At 34.7% G+C, this 20941-nt stretch overlaps 1 protein-coding gene across 1 annotated transcript in view; it reads right to left on the bottom strand.

Annotated features, from left to right (window-relative positions):
- The window catches only part of zgc:175280 (cationic amino acid transporter 2 family protein), a 28080-nt gene that overhangs the window by 5539 nt on the left and 1600 nt on the right, over positions 1 to 20941 (bottom strand). Inside the window, exons 2-10 of the mRNA XM_056458797.1 lie at positions 16058 to 16428; positions 11821 to 11976; positions 8869 to 9031; positions 7266 to 7402; positions 6005 to 6227; positions 3460 to 3596; positions 2382 to 2484; positions 1562 to 1692; positions 890 to 1056 (exon numbers count right to left, since the gene is read on the bottom strand). Coding sequence (XP_056314772.1) covers positions 890 to 1056; positions 1562 to 1692; positions 2382 to 2484; positions 3460 to 3596; positions 6005 to 6227; positions 7266 to 7402; positions 8869 to 9031; positions 11821 to 11976; positions 16058 to 16427 — 1587 coding nt within the window. The 5' untranslated portion in view covers position 16428. The remainder of the gene's footprint in view (positions 1 to 889; positions 1057 to 1561; positions 1693 to 2381; positions 2485 to 3459; positions 3597 to 6004; positions 6228 to 7265; positions 7403 to 8868; positions 9032 to 11820; positions 11977 to 16057; positions 16429 to 20941) is intronic.

Here is a 20941-nt window from a genome sequence, read left to right as displayed (position 1 = left end):
GAAAAAGACTTTGATATTGTTTTCTGCTGGATAGCTGGTAATATGGGATTCATTGGAAAGGAATGTGCAGATAACACAGCTAAGGAAGCCCTACAGTTGGAAGCCCTACAGAATGTAAAATTTCTGTGTCTGATGTTAAATCTGTATATTAATGAGAAATGGCAAATGGAATGGGATGAATGCAGAAACAACAAATTGTATGAAGTGAATCCATTTGTAAATGAAAGAAATAATTACCATTTTGAAAGTAGACATGATCAGGTAGTACATACGAGATGCAGAATCCAGCTTTCTGGAGCAATTCTAGAATATTTATCTTTAATCAAAATAAAAGATTTTAAATGACTCTTTTCAATGTTTTTGTTTGTTTGTTTTGTTTGTTTGTATATGTATGTTTGTTAAAAAACTGATTTGATTGTTATATATTGTTTATTCTGATAAGGTTTTGCCATGAATATAGCCCATGCTGCTGATATGCCATTTAAATATAAATAAATAAATAAATAATTAATAGTAGTTTGTTCTGTAGACGATCAAAAACAAATATTGCTTAAGGGGGCTAATAAAATTAACCCTAAAATGTTTTTTAAAAATTTAAGAACTGATTTCATTCTAGCCAAAATAAAACAAATAAGACTTTCTCCAGAAGAAAAAATATTATCGTAAATACTGTGAAAAATTCCTTGCTCTGTAAACAGAATTTGGGAAATATTTGAAACAGAAAATAAAAATTCAGTGGAGGGTGAGTAATTTTGACGTCAACTGGATATATCTTTAAAAGATATGAAAAAATACATGCATTTACTATAATTTATTGACTTTTTCTATCAATGCAAGTTTTTTAAAATCTTGTATTGAATGATGGAGTTTCTGTCATGACTACACTTACCATGAATGCGGCCTTGGTTCTGTTCTGCGGCTGCCGCCAAATAATAATAATAGCCAGGAGAAAACCCACCGCGACCACAGTGATGATCAGAATCATCCACCATTCCGCAATCAGACCTGCTTCCACACCCTTCGTGATGATCACACTCAGGATAATCGAAAACACAACTAGAAATGATGTTAAAAGTAAAGAAATTAAGTCATTTTAGCATAAAATTCCTGAAGATATTCAAATATCCATTGAAAATGATCAATAACAAGTCGAGGGCCACCCCACACACACACACACACATAATTAAAAGAAAACGTATTATTTAGGATGTTCAATTAATGACAGAGATAAATTAAAAGGGTACTTTATGGTTACAGGTGAAACGCTGAAGTCACATGGACTGTTTTGACAATATTTTGCCTCCTTTTCTGGACTTTGAACATCTTGATTCAGTGCTGTCTATGGAGGATGAGAGAGCTCCAGGATTTCATCTAAAATTTCTTAATTTATGTTTTGAAGATGAACGAAGGTCTCAGCGGGTTTAAATGACACTAATGTGAGTAATTAATAACAGAATTTCTATTTTTGGATGAATTAACCCTTTAGGAAGCACTTAATTAGCATAATCGCACATTTACTCATAGATTCAAGTAAGAAATGATTTAAAAAAGTGAAACTCACTGGTCAGGAGGGTCAGCAGAGACACAGCTTTTGAGCTCTTAGCGGTAGCAGTTTTAGGAGGGTGAAACGGATTCCATTTCTTAGCCTGAACGTCTGCTTTCTCGCTGATCACAGCTGGTTCTTCTTGGTACCTGGGCAATAGATGGGCAATTTTATTACACAGCTGCTTTTTATTATGTGTAAGTTTCATCACACACTCATGCTGTTTGAATGTTCACATTTGCTATGGTTTATTGAGCACTGAACATTGTCAAAAAGCAATGGATTTTTTCCTTTCATTCATTCATTTTCCTTTAGCTTAGTCCCTGAATTATTAGGAGTCACCACAGCGGAATGAACCACCAACTATTCCGGAATATGTTTTACTCAGCAGATGCTTTTCTAGTCGCAACCTAGTACTGGGAAACACATACATTTTCATTCACACACACACACACACACACTCATACACTACAGCCAATTTAGTTCATCCAATCCTATAGCGCATGTGTTTAGAGTGTGGGGGAAACCGGAGCACTTGGAGGAAACCCACGACAACATGGCGGGAACATGCAAACTCCACACCGAAATGCCAACTGGTGCACCCAGGACTCGAACTAGTGACCTTCTTGCTGTGAGGCGACAGTGCTAACCACTGAGCCAACAGTAAAACTAAAGCACAATTGTGATTATTAATTAACAGTGCACTTGTAAATTGTACAGTATTACAGGCAAACGAAATTGTACATTTTACAACATTTTATTTTACAATGTACCGAAGGACATAAAAAATAAGATGCAACATTGATTATATATTTGATGTACTGTATTTGAAGCTTACCGAAGAATTAAGATGCAGATGGCTACGAGGGTGTAGGCAAAGAGCGTCCCGATAGACATCATGTCTACTAGAGCCTTCAGGTCAAACACCATGGCCATGATTGCTGGAAATCAAACATTTCTCACTTAGAGACGTTCACAGACACTTGACTAAAAACTTAATGAAGATAATTTACATGTACTTTACTATAAGCATACATTAGTTAATGTTAGTTCAAATATTTACTAACATGAACAAATAATGAACGATGCATTATTTATTTATATTTGTTAACATGAGTTAATGTCCATTGTTAGTTCTTGTTAACTCACGGTGCATTCACTAATGTTAACAACACAACTTTGTATTTTATTATTACTGTAGTAATTAAATTATGACATTTGTCTGTACAAGTATTGCTCGTTCTAAGTTCATGTTACATTAACTTATTAAACTATATTGTAAAGAGTGACCAACAAAGTAGCCTAGTAATGTTGTTTAATATATACAGTTGAAGTCTGAAGTCAATTTTTGTTTCTCTTTTAAATATTTCCCAAATGATGTTTAACAGAGCAAGGAAATTTTCATAGTATGTCTGATAATATTTTTTCTTCTGGAGAAAGTCTTATTTGTTTTATTTCGGCTAGAATAAAAGCAGTTTTTAATTTTTAAAAAAACATTTTAAGGTCAAAATTATTAGCCCCTATTTTTCTATAGTCTACAGAACAAACCATCATCATACAATAACTTACCTAATTACCCTAACCTGCCTAGTTACCTAATTAACCTAGTTAAACCTTTAAATGTCACTTTAAGCTGTCTAGTAGTGTCTTGAAAAATATCTAGTCAAATATTATTTACTGTAATCATGGCAAAGATAAAATAAATCAGTTATTAGAAATGAGTTATTAAAACTATTATATTTAGAAATGTGTTGAAAACAATCTTCTTTCTGTTAAACAGAAATTGGGGAAAAAATAAACAGGGGGGCTAATAATTCTGACTTCAACTGTATATATGTGCGTGTGTGTGTGTGTGTATGAACATTAGTCATTGGATCACTGAAAATGAATGTTAACAGCACTGGAAAGATATTTACCTGCTACAACTCCTGAAGCGATTGTGGCGATGACGGGACTCTGCCTGGAGCTCATTTTGCTCAGAGGTGAGAACAGCAGCCCATCTCTGGCCATAGCAAACAGCACTCGGGGCATCGGAAACATGGCTCCCAGCAGACTGTTAAATAGTAAAGAAAATGACAAATCAGCCGACACTTGATGTTGGTGATATCAAACAATGCAACCCAGGTTCACTGGAAAATGTGCCCATGCAGGGACGCATTTTTGAGAACAAAGAAATATGTACCCGGGCTACATTTTCTTACAGTTTTTGTTTTTCACAAATCATTTAGCATTTACAAAGCATCATAAAACCTTTAAAAAGTGAGTAAACCTCTTGCTTTTAAAGCAATTACTTGACTTTACTTAAAAAAGTGAACAGATTTGTTGGTTTCAAAGCAATTAATTGACTTTACTTTTAACAGTAAATCTGTTGCTTTTAAAGTGATTAGTTAACTTCACTGTAAAAAGTGAGTAAACCCTTTGCGTTTAAAGCGATTAGTTGACTTTACTTTAAAAAGTGAGTAAATCTGTTGATTTTAAAGCGATTAGTTGACTTTACTTTAAAAAGTGAGTAAATCTGTTGCTTTTAAAGCGATTAGTTGACTTTACTTTAAAAAGTGAGTAAATCTGTTGCTTTTAAAGTGATTAGTTGACTTTACTTTAAAAAGTGAGTAAATCTGTTGCTTTTAAAGTGATAAGTTAACTTTACTGTAAAAAGTGAGTAAACCCTTTGCGTTTAAAGCGATTAGTTGATTTTACTTTAAAAAGGTGAGTAAATCTGTTGCTTTTAAAGTGATTAGTTGACTTTACTTTAAAAAGTGAGTAAATCTGTTGCTTTTAAAGTGATTAGTTGAATTTACTTTAAAAAGTGAGTAAATCTGTTGATTTTAAAGCGATTAGTTGACTTTACTTTAAAAAGTGAGTAAATCTGTTGCTTTTAAAGTGATTAGTTGACTTTACTTTAAAAAGTGAAGAAATCTGTTGCTTTTAAAGTGATAAGTTAACTTTACTGTAAAAAGTGTGTAAACCCTTTGCTTTAAAAGCGATTTGTTGACTTTATATTAAATGAGTAAATCTGTTGCTTTTAATTTAAGCAAAAAAAGTCTCTCTATAGTGATCCTGAGTTTCTACAACAGGCCTTGAATAATGAACTTTTGCTCTCATGTGTCGTACATAATATCACTCGTCATTGATAACCATGTCATCATGTACTATACTGGATTATCTGTACTTGATTTTATGATACTTTATCAAATCAATTAGCACGCTTTCCTTTTTAGTTTTATGGTCCTCATATAGTGCACTGTAAAAAGTGATTAGCTGACTTTACTTAGATGAGTAAACCGTTTGATTCTAAAATGATTAGCTGACTTTACTTAAGTGAGTAATCTTATTGCTTTTGAAGTGATCAGTTGAATTTATTTTTAAAAAGTGAGTAAACCATTTGCTTTTAAAGCGATTAGTTGATTTTACCTTAAAAGGTGAGTAAACATGATGATTTTAAATCGATTAGTTGACTTTACTTTAAAAAATGAGTAAACCCGTTGCTTTTAAAGCAATTATTTTACTTTACTTTAAACAGTAAGAAAACCTGATGATTTTAAAGTGATTTGTCGACTTTACTATAAAAAAATGAGTAAACCTGATGATTTTAAAGCAATTAATCGAACTTACCTAATAATGTGAGTAAATATTTTACTTTCTAAGCGATTAGTTGACTTTATTGTAAAAAAGTGAGTAAACCTGTTGCTTTTAAAGCGATTAGTTGACTTTACTTAAAATAAGTGATTAAACCCATTGCTTTTAAAGCGATTAGTTGACTTTACTTAAAATAAGTGAGTAAACCCGTTGGTTTTAAAGCGATTAGTTGACTTTACTTAAAATAAGTGAATAAACCCATTGCTTTTAAAGCGATTAGTTGACTTTACTTAAAATAAGTGACTAAACCCATTGCTTTTAAAGCGATTAGTTGACTTTACTTAAAATAAGTGACTAAACCCATTGCTTTTAAAGCGATTAGTTGACTTTACTTAAAATAAGTGACTAAACCCATTGCTTTTAAAGCGATTAGTTGACTTTACTTAAAATAAGTGAGTAAACCCATTGGTTTTAAAGCAATTAGTTGACTTTACTTAAAATAAGTGAATAAACCCATTGGTTTTAAAGCGATTAGTTGACTTTACTTAAAATAAGTGAATAAACCCATTGCTTTTAAAGCGATTAGTTGACTTTACTTAAAATAAGTGACTAAACCCATTGCTTTTAAAGCGATTAGTTGACTTTACTTAAAATAAGTGAGTAAACCCATTGGTTTTAAAGCAATTAGTTGACTTTATTTAGAATAAGTGAGTAAACCATTTGCTTTTAAATTAAGTAAATGACTTTAGTGCATATCTTTAAAAAAATAAGTTAAGTCAACTGAACAGGTCCAAGTTATAACAGGTTTACTCACTTTTTAAGCAGTAAAATAACTTTTGACAGTGTGTGAGTCTAGTGTAATAAGTGCTTTATGAATTGTTTTACCTTGTTGAAAGTGCACACAAAGATCCAACAGCCACTGCATACTTTGCCGGTTCCCATCCCACATACTCGAAGGCTACAGGCAGGGGACTTTGAAGGTTTAGTCTGTAGTAGGGCATCATGAGGGTAAGAGCGGCCGAAACTCCGAAATAAGCCAGGAAACAGATGAGAAGTGAAGCCACAATTCCAATAGGGATAGACTTCTGAGGGTTTCGAACCTCCTCGCCTACATACAGAGGACAGAGAAATTGACCATTTTTAATACCAAATTTTAATCTGCACGCACATGCATTATGAAAATATTCTAAAAGCATCTAATAAATACCGCTTTTTGGGCTATATTTACACATTCATTCATTTTCCTTCGGCTTAGTCCCTTAATTATCAGGGGTCACCACAGCGGAATGAACCGTCAACTATTCTAGCATATGTTTTATGCAGCAGATGCTCTTCCATCTGCAACACAGTCCCGGGAAACCCCCTACACACTCATTCACACACACACACACACACATTCATACACTACGGCCACTTTATTTCATCCAGTTGACCTATAGCGCATATCTTTGGACTGTGGGGAGAAAATGTAGATGGGGATACGATTTTAAAGCGTCTAAAGACAAAATTCAAGCAATTCAAATAGAGGTGATTTGTTCAGACTCACTTTAGAGCATCATTTTGTAGGAAACGTGGGTTCATTAAATCAAAAGTTAAGATACATTTTAAAAATAAGAAGAAATAATGTGAAAAGACGGGTGGCATGGTGGCTCAGTGGTTAGCACTGAAGGTTGCTCGTTTGAGCCCCGGCTAGGCCAGTTGCCATTTCTGTGTGGAGTTTGCATGCTCTCCTCGTGTTGGCGTGGGTTTCCTCTGGGTGCTCCGGTTTCCCCCACAGTCCAAACACATGCGCTACAGGGGTATTGAATAAACTAAATTGGCTGTAGTGTATGAGTATGAGTGTGTGTGTGTGTGTGAATGTGAGAGTGTACGGGTGTTTCCCAGTACTGGGTTGCAGCTGGAAGGGCATCCACTGCATAAAACATATGCTGGAATAGTTGGCGGTTCATTCAGGTGTGGCAACCTCTGAAATAGAGACTAAGCTGAAGGAAAATGACTGAATGAATGATCGTGAAAAGACAGCTTAAGCCAAATCATATCATCATTGTACAGAAAGCTCAAACTCACAGCAGGTCTGTCTTCAAGATTATGTTTTAGTTGTCATTAAAAATTAATTTCCTGCAGTTATACACTGTTGTTGAAGTACCTGTGGTTGCAATGCAGTCGAATCCCACGAAGGCATAGAAACAGGTTGCAGCTCCAGCGAACGTTCCTTCAAAACCAAAGGGGAAAAATCCTCCTTGTCCAAAACTGGACAAAGTTTCGTTTGAAATCGAGAGATTGCTAAACAGAAAGAGATTAAATGTTAGAAACTGTCTTTAAATAACAGCATTATCATTAAATCTACTTGCAAACATATGACAATGTGTTTTAAAGGACACCTATGGTAAAAAATCTACTTTTCAAGCTGTTTGGACAGACATATGTGCATGTATGGTGTATAGACCGTCATATTGGGGTGATATAAACACACTCAGTGCTTTTTTTTCAATTTAACAACATAAAAAACGGTGGACCGATTGGAGCGGTTTTCAGATCGACCGCAACTTTACGTAAAAGAGCGGTCCCCCCGCCCACCAATATTGCTTGACAGGCGCGTCATCATATCCTCAGTTTGTTAATTCACGTCTGCCATTTTCAACGTGAGTCGAAGCGATATCACTAAAGGAACACGCTAGCTCTATTTTTAGATGCAAGGCTCATTGGGCTCAACACAAGAGCAATATTCTCCACATTATCGCTCTAATCTGAATTATTGGTTGTATCTTTAGGTAGGTTTGCAAACATGTTCTCATTGAGTCTACCTTATACTTCAGCTGTTTGCATTTCTCGCGGTCCCAGAAGCTCCCTGTGATCTTAACTAGCATGCGTTTTAGAATTCTAGACATCGGTTTCTATCAGGGTACACTTAAGTCGACGGCTGGGTGCCGTGGACCACTGCAGAAACCTATGTTTAGAATTCAAAAATGCGTGGCGCGACGATTCGGGACACTTCATGTTTCTGCCGCGCCACAGAGAGTGTCTGGTGTGCCGTGTCGCGGCTTCGAGCGGTGCATCCGGTGCCTCAGTCAAAGTTAATTCAGTGTACGTGGTTGTTAGTCTCGGTGTACAAGCTCGGTACTTGAAACTAGCACACAGTTGGCTGTAAAACTGTACAAAGACACAAATGATTTTGTACTCTCTGCTTGGTCTGTGTCCGAGTCGTACATATACGACTGATTGCTGATCCTCTCACTCCGCCTCTGAGTCTGCCTGTCAGACTCTGTTGCAAACGCAGAGCGGTGAGCTCATGGCCCCGCCCCCTTGTCCACCCATAAATCAGCGAACTGTGGACACGCCCCCAACATGACACTTATAACACATTATAATAAAAAAATCTGAATTGTGTTTTAAACTGAACCTAAACTGGCACACTCAGAAGAACCAGAATATTAATATTAAATCTTAAAAAAGAGGTAAACTATGTGCCCTTTAAGACCTTTATTATGGGTATATTAATTAATTAATTCATTTTGCTTTGGCTTAGTGCCTTATTTATCAGGGATCGCCACATTGGAATGAACCACTAACTATTCCAGCACATGTTTTACGCAGCAGATACCTTTCCAGCTGCAATCCAGTACTGGGAAAGTACACATTCATTCACACACATACACAACGGGCAATTTAGTTCATCCAATACACCTTTAAACGTGCATACAGCAGACAAAAGTTTCACCATCACAAAAAATATTCATAATGCAACATACGCAGAGATTGTGTAGTTGAAAATTTCCTCCGGTGTAATCTGCCAGTTCCCAATGTCACCCTTGATGAACCCGGAAATGATGACAAAAACCAGAACTACCATATTTAAACCTGTGAAGATCTTATTGACGATGGCAGACTCCTTCACTCCAAATGCAAGAATGCCTGAAAAGACAACAACAATCAACATCAGTCTCATACTGATTTAGCCACTGTGTTGTGTGTTATTGCACCTTGACCAGTGTTGGGTGTAATTACTTGCAAAATTATTTATTCATTCATTTTCTTTTCGGCTTAGTCCCTTTATTAATCTGGGGTCACCACAGCAGAAGGAACCGCCAACTTATCCATCATATGTTTTACGCAGTGGATGCCCATGCACACTCATTCTCACATGTACTATGGACAATTTAGCCTACCCAATTCACCTATAGCGCATGTGTTTGGACTGTGGGGGAAACCTGGAGGAAACCCACACCAACACAGGGAGAACATGCAAACTCCACACAGAAATGCCAACTGACCCAGTTGAGGCTCGCACCAGCGACCTTCTTGCTGTGAGGTGATCATGCTACCCACTGCACCACAGTGACGCCCAATTATAAATCTGCATTTTTAAAAATTAATATTCATATATTATGATTTTATTAGTAGTATTTTTAAATATAATTTACATTTTTTATAACATTTCTGTATAAATCAGTGAAGAGAGCAGAGTTATTGTTGTACATCTAAGTATTTATTATAATTATTTTTGTTATTTTTTATTTTATTATTAAATATAATTTCTGTTATTAATTCATAATCAACATATCATTCATATATTTAAATAATTTATATTTTATTATTAATTCTTTTACATTTTTTATTTATATTATAGTTTTGTGTAATCAGTTGAGTGCAGTTATTGTAAATGTATTTATTTATTTTTTATTTTCTATTTTTGTTATTAATTATATTTATATTATTAATTAATAATTAAGATATATAAATAATTACTATTTATTATTATTGTATTTTTATTTATTTTTTATTACAGTTCTGTATAAATCTGTTAAGGGAGCAGTTCATGTAAATATATGTATTCATTGTAATTTTTTATTATTATTTTATAATTTATTATTATTTATATTATTAATCAATAATTTTCAAATTATTATTTTATTAATTATTATTTTATATTTTTAATTACAGTTCTGTATTGATCAGTTCAGAGGAGCAGAATTATTATAAATGTATGTATTTTTTAATTTTAATTAAATTAAATTAACTTTTCATCTCAACTTAAATTAGTCCAACTGACTAATCCCAGCAGGCACAGGACATCAACATGACGTCAGATTGAAGTTGTACTCCAGTGTCGTGGGGACGTTGGATTTTGTTTGGAAATGAAAATCGGGTTGACGATTGTCCACGTCCAACCAAAAATCAACCAAATATCAACATCTAATGATGTTACAGCTTGACGTTGTGTGGACGTGACCACTATGACATTTATCAGATGTTGGATTTTGGTTGCCATACCTGACGAATAAATGTCATTATTTGACATCAATATGACGTTGGTTTAAGATGTTGGCCTGACATCGCATTTTGGTAACTTTCCAACACAACCTAAAATCAACCAAATATCAACGTCTAATGATGTTACAGCTTAACATTGTGTGGACATTACCACTATAACGTCTATCAGACGTTGGATTTTGGTTGTAATACCTGACGAATAAATGTCAGCATTTGATGTCAATATGACGTTGGATTTTGGTCAGTTTTCAACACAACCAAATATCAATGAAATATAAAAATCTAATGATGTTGCAGCTTGATGTTGTATGGACGTCACCACTATGACGTCTATCAGATGTTGGATTTTGGTTGCCATACCTGACGAATAATTGTCAGTATTTGAAGTCCATATGACGTTGGTTTAAGATGTTGGCCCGACATCGCATTTTGGTAACTTTCCAACACAACCTAAAATCAACCAATTATCAACGTCTAATGATGTTACAGCTTGACGTTGTGTGGACATTACCACTATGACGTCTATCAGATGTTGGATTTTGGTTGTAATACCTAACGTATAAATGTCAGTATTTGAAGTCAATATGACGTTGGTTTAAGATGTTAAGGCATGATGTTGGATTTTGGTCAGTTTTCAACACAACCTAAAATCAACCAAATATCAACATCATTTGATATCGTTATTGGATGTCAAAATAACATTGTTCTTAGACGCTGGCTAGACATTGAATTTTGGTCACCTGACACCACGGCCTAAATCTAACCGAATAACAACGTATTATGATGTTGTGTGCCTGCTGAGATAATATTATGTTAAACTGTATAAAAAAATTAAAAAATTTAATTGTTGAAACATGATTAACTTATTAAAATAACTAACAATAAAGTAAAAAAAACATTTGTTGTCATGAATTTTTGTCATATAATTTTTTTTAAGGAAATGAATGTCAATATATCATATGTAAGAAATATGGTGTCTGAAATATTTGATATACTTTGTGTTTTGATGGTTAACGTTTCTACGTTAACTCGATCCTGGAGGACCGGTGTCCCTGCATAGTTTTGCACCAACACTAATCAAACACTCCTGCTTGTAGCTTTCTAGTGATCTTGAAGACACTAATTAGGGTGTTCAGGTGTGTTTGATTAGTGTTAGAGCAAAAACTCTGCAGGGACACCGGCCCTCAAGGATCGAGTTTGCCCATGCCTGGTCTATACGGTATGATTTGTAAGAATACATTAAGTCAAGTGATTAAGTTACTTATTAAGTTACTTTTCATACACAGTAATTATAAAGTAATTTAAATACAATTTGAATGATGTAATTAATAATTACTAATAAATGACCTCTTTTAAGTAGCTTACCCAACACTGATCTTGACCCATTTATTGATTGACAGAACAGTAAATTCACTGTAAATACTACTTGCCTGCCAAAACCATGATAAGGGCAGCAGCAAAGAAGTCCGGGTAGGGAGCAAGACCAGGTAAGTTCATGGGTGTATTTGCACTAAAATAGTTGCCGATCTTATTTCCAATCAGGTCATCAAATGTACCACTCCACGCTCTGGCCACACTGGAGGTCCCTGTCAAACAAAAAACAAACATCCAGAATGATCAAGCAGTTTAGTCAAAGGAAACAGATAGCGGCTTTCCGTCAGAGCAATAAGAACATTTATTAGCCATGTCATTACGGCTATAATCATTTAGTGGGTCGTAATGGAATGACAAAAATTTATCTCATCAGAATAAATATCCCTGATTATAATGACTGGAATGTCTGTAAATTATTCATGGGAATATCTCATTTGAGCCATGCTGAGTTCCCTAAGGAAAAAACAAGTTAGCTCCATGAAGCATACTTACTGTAAGGAATGTTTATTTAAATATTATACATGTTGTAAGCATACTAACAGCCATACTATTATATGTAGTTGTAAGTAGTTTTAAGTAAAATATAGTCACCTTTTAAGTGCACAAGTAGTCCTCAATCAAGTTTCATTTGTACTTAAGTGTACTTAAGTCAAGCATACTTAAGTAATGTTGAAGTATATATATTTAAGTATTCTTCATGTAGTAAGTATACTAAATTATGTAATATGACTATACTTAAGTGTGCTTTCTGAATACCACTTGGAACTGAATTGGTCTACTTTTTAGTATTTTTCCCTTTTAGTAACATTTGAAACCTTTTAAGTGCACAAGTAGTCCTCAATCAAGTTTCATTTGTACTTAAGTGTACTTAAGTCAAGCATACTTATATAATGTTGAAGTATATATTTAAGTATGCTTCATGTAGTAAGTATACTAAATTATGTAATATTACTATACTTAAGTGTGCTTCCTGAATACCACTTGGAACTAAATTGGTCTACTTTTTAGTATTATTCACTATTAGTAACATTTGAAACCTTTTAAGTGCACAAGTAGTCCTCAATCAAGTTTCATTTGTACTTAAGTGTACTTAAGTCAAGCATACTTAAGTAATGTTGAAGTATATATTTAAGTATTCTTCATGTAGTAAGTATACTAAATTATGTAATATTACTATACTTAAGTGTGCTTCCTGAATACCACTTGGAACTAAATTGGTCTACTTTTTAGTATTATTCACTTTTAGTAACATTTGAAACCTTTTAAGTGCACAAGTAGTCCTCAATCAAGTTTCATTTGTACTTAAGTGTACTTAAGTCAAGCATACTTAAGTAATGTTGAAGTATATATTTAAGTATTCTTCATGTAGTAAGTATACTAAATTATGTAATATTACTATACTTAAGTGTGCTTCCTGAATACCACTTGGAACTAAATTGGTCTACTTTTTAGTATTATTCACTATTAGTAACATTTGAAACCTTTTAAGTGCACAAGTAGTCCTCAATCAAGTTTCATTTGTACTTAAGTGTACTTAAGTCAAGCATACTTATATAATGTTGAAGTATATATTTAAGTATGCTTCATGTAGTAAGTATACTAAATTATGTAATATTACTAAACTTAAGTGTGCTTCCTGAATACCACTTGGAACTAAATTGGTCTACTTTTTAGTATTATTACCTTTTAGTAACATTTGAAACCTTTTAAGTGCACAAGTAGTCCACAATAAAGTTTTTCACTTGGACTTAAGTAAACATACTTAAGTCAAGCGTACTTAAGTAATGTTGAAGTATACATTTAAGTACTCTTAATGCAGTAAGTATACTAACATACATTATGTTATTATACTAGTAAGTGTGGTATCTAAATACCACTTGAGACTATATTTTTCTACTTTTTAATATAGTTTACTTTACATCAATTATAAGTGTAGCATTAGTCATCTTTTGAGTGTACAAGTAGTCCACAATTAGGGTTTTCATTTGTATGGCAAATGCACTTATTATTAGTTGTTTACTGTTGTAATACTTTCAAAAAATTATTAACATGCCATCTCAGCTTGCATACAGTATATGCAAGGCTGCATCCAGGTACTACTGGAGATTGTGCTTATCTATATATATTGCCTATTACCAGGGTGCGAATTATACATTGACAATCAGGGGGGTCTAATATTTTGGTAATGTTAGTTTATTTAATGCTTCCATGACTCAGATTTATGTATTAATCTACTATTTTAATTAATAATACTATTAAGATACAGATTAGAGAAAACTATTGCTCACTATTAAAGGACTGACCCCTCATACATTTTGTTTTGACATCCTTCAGGGGGAGATAAAATATTAATTATGGGGGTCATTCCCCTTGTAATTTGCACCCTGCCTATTACAATCTTAAATCCATAATACTCTTAATAACACGCAAAATGAACATTTCCTTTCCTTAAAAAGGTAGCTTACACATTTATTTAGCTTCATTTATTTAAGTGAGTTAAGATTGCAATGTATTGCTCAGGCTCGTAACTAGCCTATTGAAATGGGTGGTTCTTTTTTCTCAAAAACAGACCATTTAGCAGTTATCCGCCTGATTTTCTAATACATTTTTAGGTGCGAGTACTGTATTTTAGTGACATAATAAGCACTAACTGTTGTTTGCTGGATAACTTGTCGGATGGGGATCATAACTACTTTTTTAAGCAACAAAATATTTCCTACAATTTTCTCAAATTGTCATACATCACATACTATTTTACCACAAAGTGTTTATTTAGAAATGTGCATTTAAACTGTAAGTTATTACATTTTTTAAAATGATGTTATGAGATAAGAATTTTAAAGGGCACCTAGGTTAGCCCATTTTTCAGATTTAATATGTGTTTTGTGTCTCCAGAATGTGTCTGTAAAGTTTCAGCTCAAAACACCCATCAGATTTTTCATTATACCTTTTATAAGATTCTATTTTATACATTTTTGCAATAGGGGGCTGTTTTGTCGTACTGTGCCTTTAAGGCTAGTCCTCCCCGCCCTTATCTGTTATGTTAATGTACAAAATAAACCTGATTTAACGTCCACAAACCGGGATTGAAGCGTCTTCCTTTATAATAGTTCTGACACGCGGCTGTGCTAATGAAGTAAAGCTGAAGTAAATCGCTGTAATTCATTACACACATGCTCTGTTTTAAAACATTTTAAACATGTGAAACTCACTCTTGATCACATTTGATGATGATTGATGATCCTAGCGAACTGAACACACCTTTTATTCCCAGTTGCTTTGCGCTCGTCCTGTCTTGTTGATATGATTATACACGTGACTACCGGACATGTTAATACGCGCAGCTGTCAATCAATTCGGTGGGCGGGGGGACCGCACTCCTACGTAAAGTTGCGGTCGGTCTGAAAACTGCTCCAATCGGTCCACCGTTTTTTATGTTGCTAAATTGAAAAAAAAGGACTGGGTGTGCTTATATCACCCCAATATGACGCTCTATACACCATACATGCACATATGTCTGTCCAAACAGCTTGAAAAGTAGATTTTTCACCATAGGTGCCCTTTAAAGTAAACATTTTGTATAAAGAAATATGAAAACAAAACAAATGTATTATCATCCATCATTTATAAAATAAATAACAATTAGGAATCTATTATATCTTGCTTTAAATTAAAAACTGTAGCCTATAGGCAAATAACAATCTGGCCAGCTCAATTCCTCAGTCAGAGTTTGTCCATTTGAATTATTAAAAATTACTGTATGCCATTACAAAATCTATCACGTTTAAGGTCTGTTTTCTTTACAAAACCGGGGGTCTTCACTGCCTGAATGATATCTACGATATGAAGTGGGTCCCACAGTGAACAAGAAGCACTGTATTAAATTACATTTTTTTTCTCACTATGTCTGTAAAATATGGTCATTTATTTTACTACAGTATTTTCAATGGAGTTTCTGTGCTTGCCTGCTGATCCTGACGGTGCTTGAGTTTACATGGTCTTTCATCTCGTTTTACACTTGAACAACTAAATGAATGCTTAAGTCTATTTAACTGATAGTTTTTAATTACATTACAACATCAGTGCTGTAAAAGGAACCGTATAACATTGAAAAATTCACATTAACCATTCACCGGAAGTTTATCTGTAGGTGAAACAGCCCTAGCTGTGCATATACCCTATTCTAGACTTTGCCTGTGGGGGTGAGTCTTTCCACCCGAACCCCTCTGGCTACATCTCTGTTGCTTTTCCCCCCAACACTGTTCAGGAGGTATTGTAAATGCAGTTTTTTACCTATGACGTATGACAGCAGCAGGTTCCAGCCTGTGATGAAGGCCCACACCTCTCCAACTGTGACGTAGCTGTACAGGTAAGCAGAGCCGGTTTTGGGCACTCGGGCACCAAACTCTGCATAGCACAACCCGGCAAACACTGACGCCACTGCCGCGATGAAGAACGACACAATGATGCTGGGACCAGAAACTGTCCGGGCCACCTCTCCGGACAGCACATAGACCCCTGCACCGAGTGTGCTGCCCACACCGAGGGCCACCAGGTCCAGAGTGCTCAAGCATCGCTTAAAGTTGGACTCTTCCCCATCCGGCTCCAGTGGTTTTCTCCTTGAGAGGCTCTTCAGGAAGGACAGCACCTTATTACAGGACATCCTGAGGCAAATGATAGATTATTAATAATGATAATATAATAATAATAGATATTTCAGACATTTTCCATTCATTTTCCTTAAAGTACGCTAGGATTCAAAACCAGCCATATTAATTTTGTTAGCTCATATTGCTAGTTTTGTAGTGAAGAATCCATCTGTGCATGTCATTAGGAAAAAAAATTGTAATTGTTTGTCCTTGTAATCTTTAATTGAAATCTGAAAATGCACTTCCTGTTTGTTTTCATTTAAATTCTCAGATTACGTCTGAGATATTGGGGCGTGGCTAACACACTTATCCACGCCCCTCAAGCTGTCAGTTTTGACATCAAACAGAAATTCTGAGCAGAAGGAGTGTTAGCTTGCAATAACTCTCCCCAAACCCTTTTCCCCATCTTTCTGATTAAAATGCCTACATTACTACATCCAATCAGCTCGCAGTAGAACAAACAAGCCACACCCACTGTTTACTCATTTAATATTCCGTTTCTAGGAACTGCATCAGTATACGAAAAAAAAAAAACAGTCACAGCTTTTGGTTCATGCAGATTTTAAATTAGAACACTGTACTAAAGACGTATAAGGGATAAAGTACATCCAGGCGGTTGTTATCGCAGAATAAAGCCCAACAAGTTTATCAGCAGCTGTTGAATAAGACTGAAGGGCTTTATTCTGCAAAAACAACCACATGGATGTACTTTATCCAACTTATAACATGGCTACTTGCCACAAAATGTAAATATTCATTCATTCATTCATTCATTCATTCATTCATTCATTCATTCATTCATTCATTTTCCTTTCCCAATATAGACTCATTCTGAAAACGTAGCCCTATATACATTTCTGGAGATCACGTCTTTAAAACGAAATAGCTACAGGCTGTATGACTACTGTACGAGGAGTTGACCACGATGACAGGGTTCGAGTCCTGCAAAGAACGGTTCCATAAAGCAGGTAAGACAAAAACAGAAACCAAAAAATAAAATAAACAAGTAACAGGGTGAGAATGTGGTAAAATCTGAAAACGTGGTAAAAATCAGGCTGCTGCGAGGGCTTTTCTTTGTCTGGATTGCTTTTTACAACTGTCGATTTTGGTTAAGAGAAGTGAGTGGGCGGGTCAATTGATTGGTCAGTCAGTCGACAGCGGCCTCTGGCGAATTTACGTGAGAACAACAGGTGTGAATGGCACTTGCGAGAAAAATTTGAGATCTCAAAAACCATACACAGCAGCCTCTGGTGGATTTGCGAAAACAAAAACTGCAAAAAAAATGTAGCTCCTAGGATGTATTTGGCTCTCTCCAGAAATGTATATAGGGGTACATAATCAGAATGAGCCTGGTTTGATTCCGGCTTATGTTTTACGCAGCGGATGCCCCTCCAGCCACAAATCCAGTACTTAAGTCAAGCATACTTATATAATGTTAAAGTATATATTTAAGTATGCTTCATGCAGTAAGTATACTAAATTATGTAATATTACTATACTTAAGTGTGCTTCCTGAATACCACTTGGATCTAAATTGGTCTACTTTTTAGTATTATTCACTTTTAGTAACATTTCAAACCTTTTAAGTGCACAAGTAGTCCTCAATCAAGTTTCATTTGTACTTAAGTGTACTTAAGTCAAGCATACTTAAGTAATGTTGAAGTATATATTTAAGTATTCTTCATGTAGTAAGTATACTAAATTATGTAATATTACTATACTTAAGTGTGCTTCCTGAATACCACTTGGAACTAAATTGGTCCACTTTTTAGTATCATTCACTTTTAGTAACATTTGAAACCTTTTAAGTGCACAAGTGGGCGGGTCAATTGATTGGTCAGTCAGTCGACAGCGGCCTCTGGCGAATTGACGTGAGAACAGCAGGTGTGAATGGCACTTGCGAGAAAAATTTGAGATCTCAAAAACCACACACAGCGGCCTCTGGTGGATTTGCGAAAACAAAAACTGCAAAAAAGTGTACCTCCTGGGATGTATTTGGCGCTCTCCAGAAATGTATATAGGGGTACATAATCAGAATGAGCCTGGTTTGATTCCGGCTTATGTTTTACGCAGCGGATGCCCTTCCAGCCACAAATCCAGTACTGGGAAACGCCCATACACACTCATACACTATGACCAATTCAGTTTATTGAATTCACCTATAGTGCATGTCTTTGGACTGTGGGCGAAACCGGAGCATCCGGAGAACACTCACACGAACACAAGGAGAACATGCAAACTCCACGAAGAAATGCCAACTGGCCCAGCCAGGACTTGAACCAGTGACGTTCTTACTGTGAGGCGACAGTGCTAACCACTGAGCCACCATGCTGCCCTATGTAAACATTAGACACAAAAGATTCCAGCCATTTTTTATTCATTTACATTGCATTGGAATGATATACATTGATGAGTAAGTAAGGGATAAAGTACATCCAGGTGGTTGTTATTAATCTGCAGATTATTATATACGCTGTCTGAAATACTCAATTCTGATTGGTCAGTCGCATTACAATGTGTAGTTGAAGTCAATATTATTCACCTCCTGTGATTTGTATTTTCTTTTACAAATATTTCCCATAGGATGTTTAACAGAGCAAGGAATTTTTCACAGTATTTCCTATATTATTTTTTCTTCTGGAGAAAGTCTTATTTGTTTTATTTCAGCTAGAATGAAAGCAGTTTAACATTTTTTTAAAACATTTTAAGGTTTTAAGGTGTGTTTTTCAGTAAATTGTATACATACAGATTGTCAGCTTTAATGGTTCAATGAGATTTTTTTATTATGCTTTAAATCATTATGTCTTACAATTAAACATGCCCTTCCTGTATTACATGCTTCTGTTATCAGAGAGTAATTATGATAATAATAAATTATATTTTTATATCACCAATATCAAACATAAATATAATAACAAGATCATAAAAAGAAATAATCACGAGTGTAAAACAATAGAGGATGTGAGGAAAGAAATAATCCAGAAACTAAATGGAATTAAAACATGTTAATTCCCTTCAAGGTCGCCTCACAGTAACACGGTCACTGATTCGAGCCTCGGCTGGGTCAGTTGGCATTTTTGTGTGAAGTTTGCATGTTCTCCCAGTGTTGGTGTGGGTTTCCTCTGGGTGCTCCGGTTTCCCCCACAGTCCAAACACATGCGCTATAGGTGTATTGGGTAAGCTAAATTGGCCATAGTGTATGAGTGTGTGTGTAAATGTGAGAATGTATGGGTGTTTTCCAGTACTGGGTTGCAGCTGGAAGGGCATCCGCCATTTTAAAACATATGCTGGAATAGTTGATGGTTCATTCCGCTGTGGTGACCCCTAATGAATAAAGCGACTAAGCTAAAGGAAATGAATGTGTTATAGCAGTGAATTTTACATGGAATTAAATGCAAAGTTTTGCAGTACAGCTAAAACAGTATTTTTATATTATATGCAAATTTTGTCGGCGCCAGTGGTGTAGTGGTTATTGTGTTGACACATGCACTCTGGTGCTCACGGCGACCTGAGTTCGATTCAGCCCCACGGTCCTATACCGATCCTTCCCCTCTCTCTGCTTTCCTGTCAATACTCTCTACTGTCTTGTCTAATAAAGGCAACCCCCCCAAAAAAATTATATGCAAATATTATAATTTATTAATATAGTGTATTAAATATGCAAATCAACCTGCTGTGTCATAACTATTTAGTGTGCATCTGCAGGCGATTTTACACTGACATATTGCTGATGTTATCAGGAGATAATACTGATAATAGCTTTTATTTGTATACCACCTTCTGTAAATAAAAAAAGGTCAAAGTACTTTACTGATTTAACCATAAATCATTTAGAAAAAGGAAATCATTTACTGTCATTTAAAATAACTTAAAAGGAAATGAATTATAGTAAATGTTTGCTACTTAATATTTTATTACTTCACATATTTGTTTATTTCATATCGTCTTTCTTAATTAGTCAATCTTTTAAGCACATTTAGTCAATTACATATTTACCCTTTAATTTCCCTTAGTCACTTTAAATTGTTTTAAAAGTTCAGATGCGATACGTTTATTTCTGTAAAATAAATAAACGTCTGTAAAATAACAGAAAATGTACTGACAGTTTATTAAAAGGTGTTTGTAGCATAATATACAACATTAATCCAGACAATATAGCACTTTGAACTATTAAAATGCTATTAAACGTCACTTTTTCAAGCTTTTCAGCATTAGAAGTTGTTGGAGGCAAATTCAAGGTCTCATAATGCAATTCAAAATCATAAATAATTTTTAAAAAATACAGAAAACCTTTAATTTACTGATATTTTTACAGTGTAGATATAGATACTAGTACAATATAATATTTTACTTTCACTCCAGTAAAATGTTCTAATTCTTTATCTCCAGCATATCCTTATGTGCGCAAAAATTATCTCGCTTTTATGATGTTATCTGGAACATACTGTTTATGCTTTGTAATGCCATATTGTAAACCCATTGAACCCATCAACTTTTATTTAACAAACAAATCAAATAAAGCATACAC

This window comes from Danio aesculapii, chromosome 5 (assembly GCF_903798145.1).
Source record: "Danio aesculapii chromosome 5, fDanAes4.1, whole genome shotgun sequence".
Lineage (NCBI taxonomy): Eukaryota > Metazoa > Chordata > Actinopteri > Cypriniformes > Danionidae > Danio > Danio aesculapii.
The sequence above is the reverse complement of the archived record's forward strand: the minus strand, read 5'-3'. Positions and strand labels throughout refer to the sequence as shown.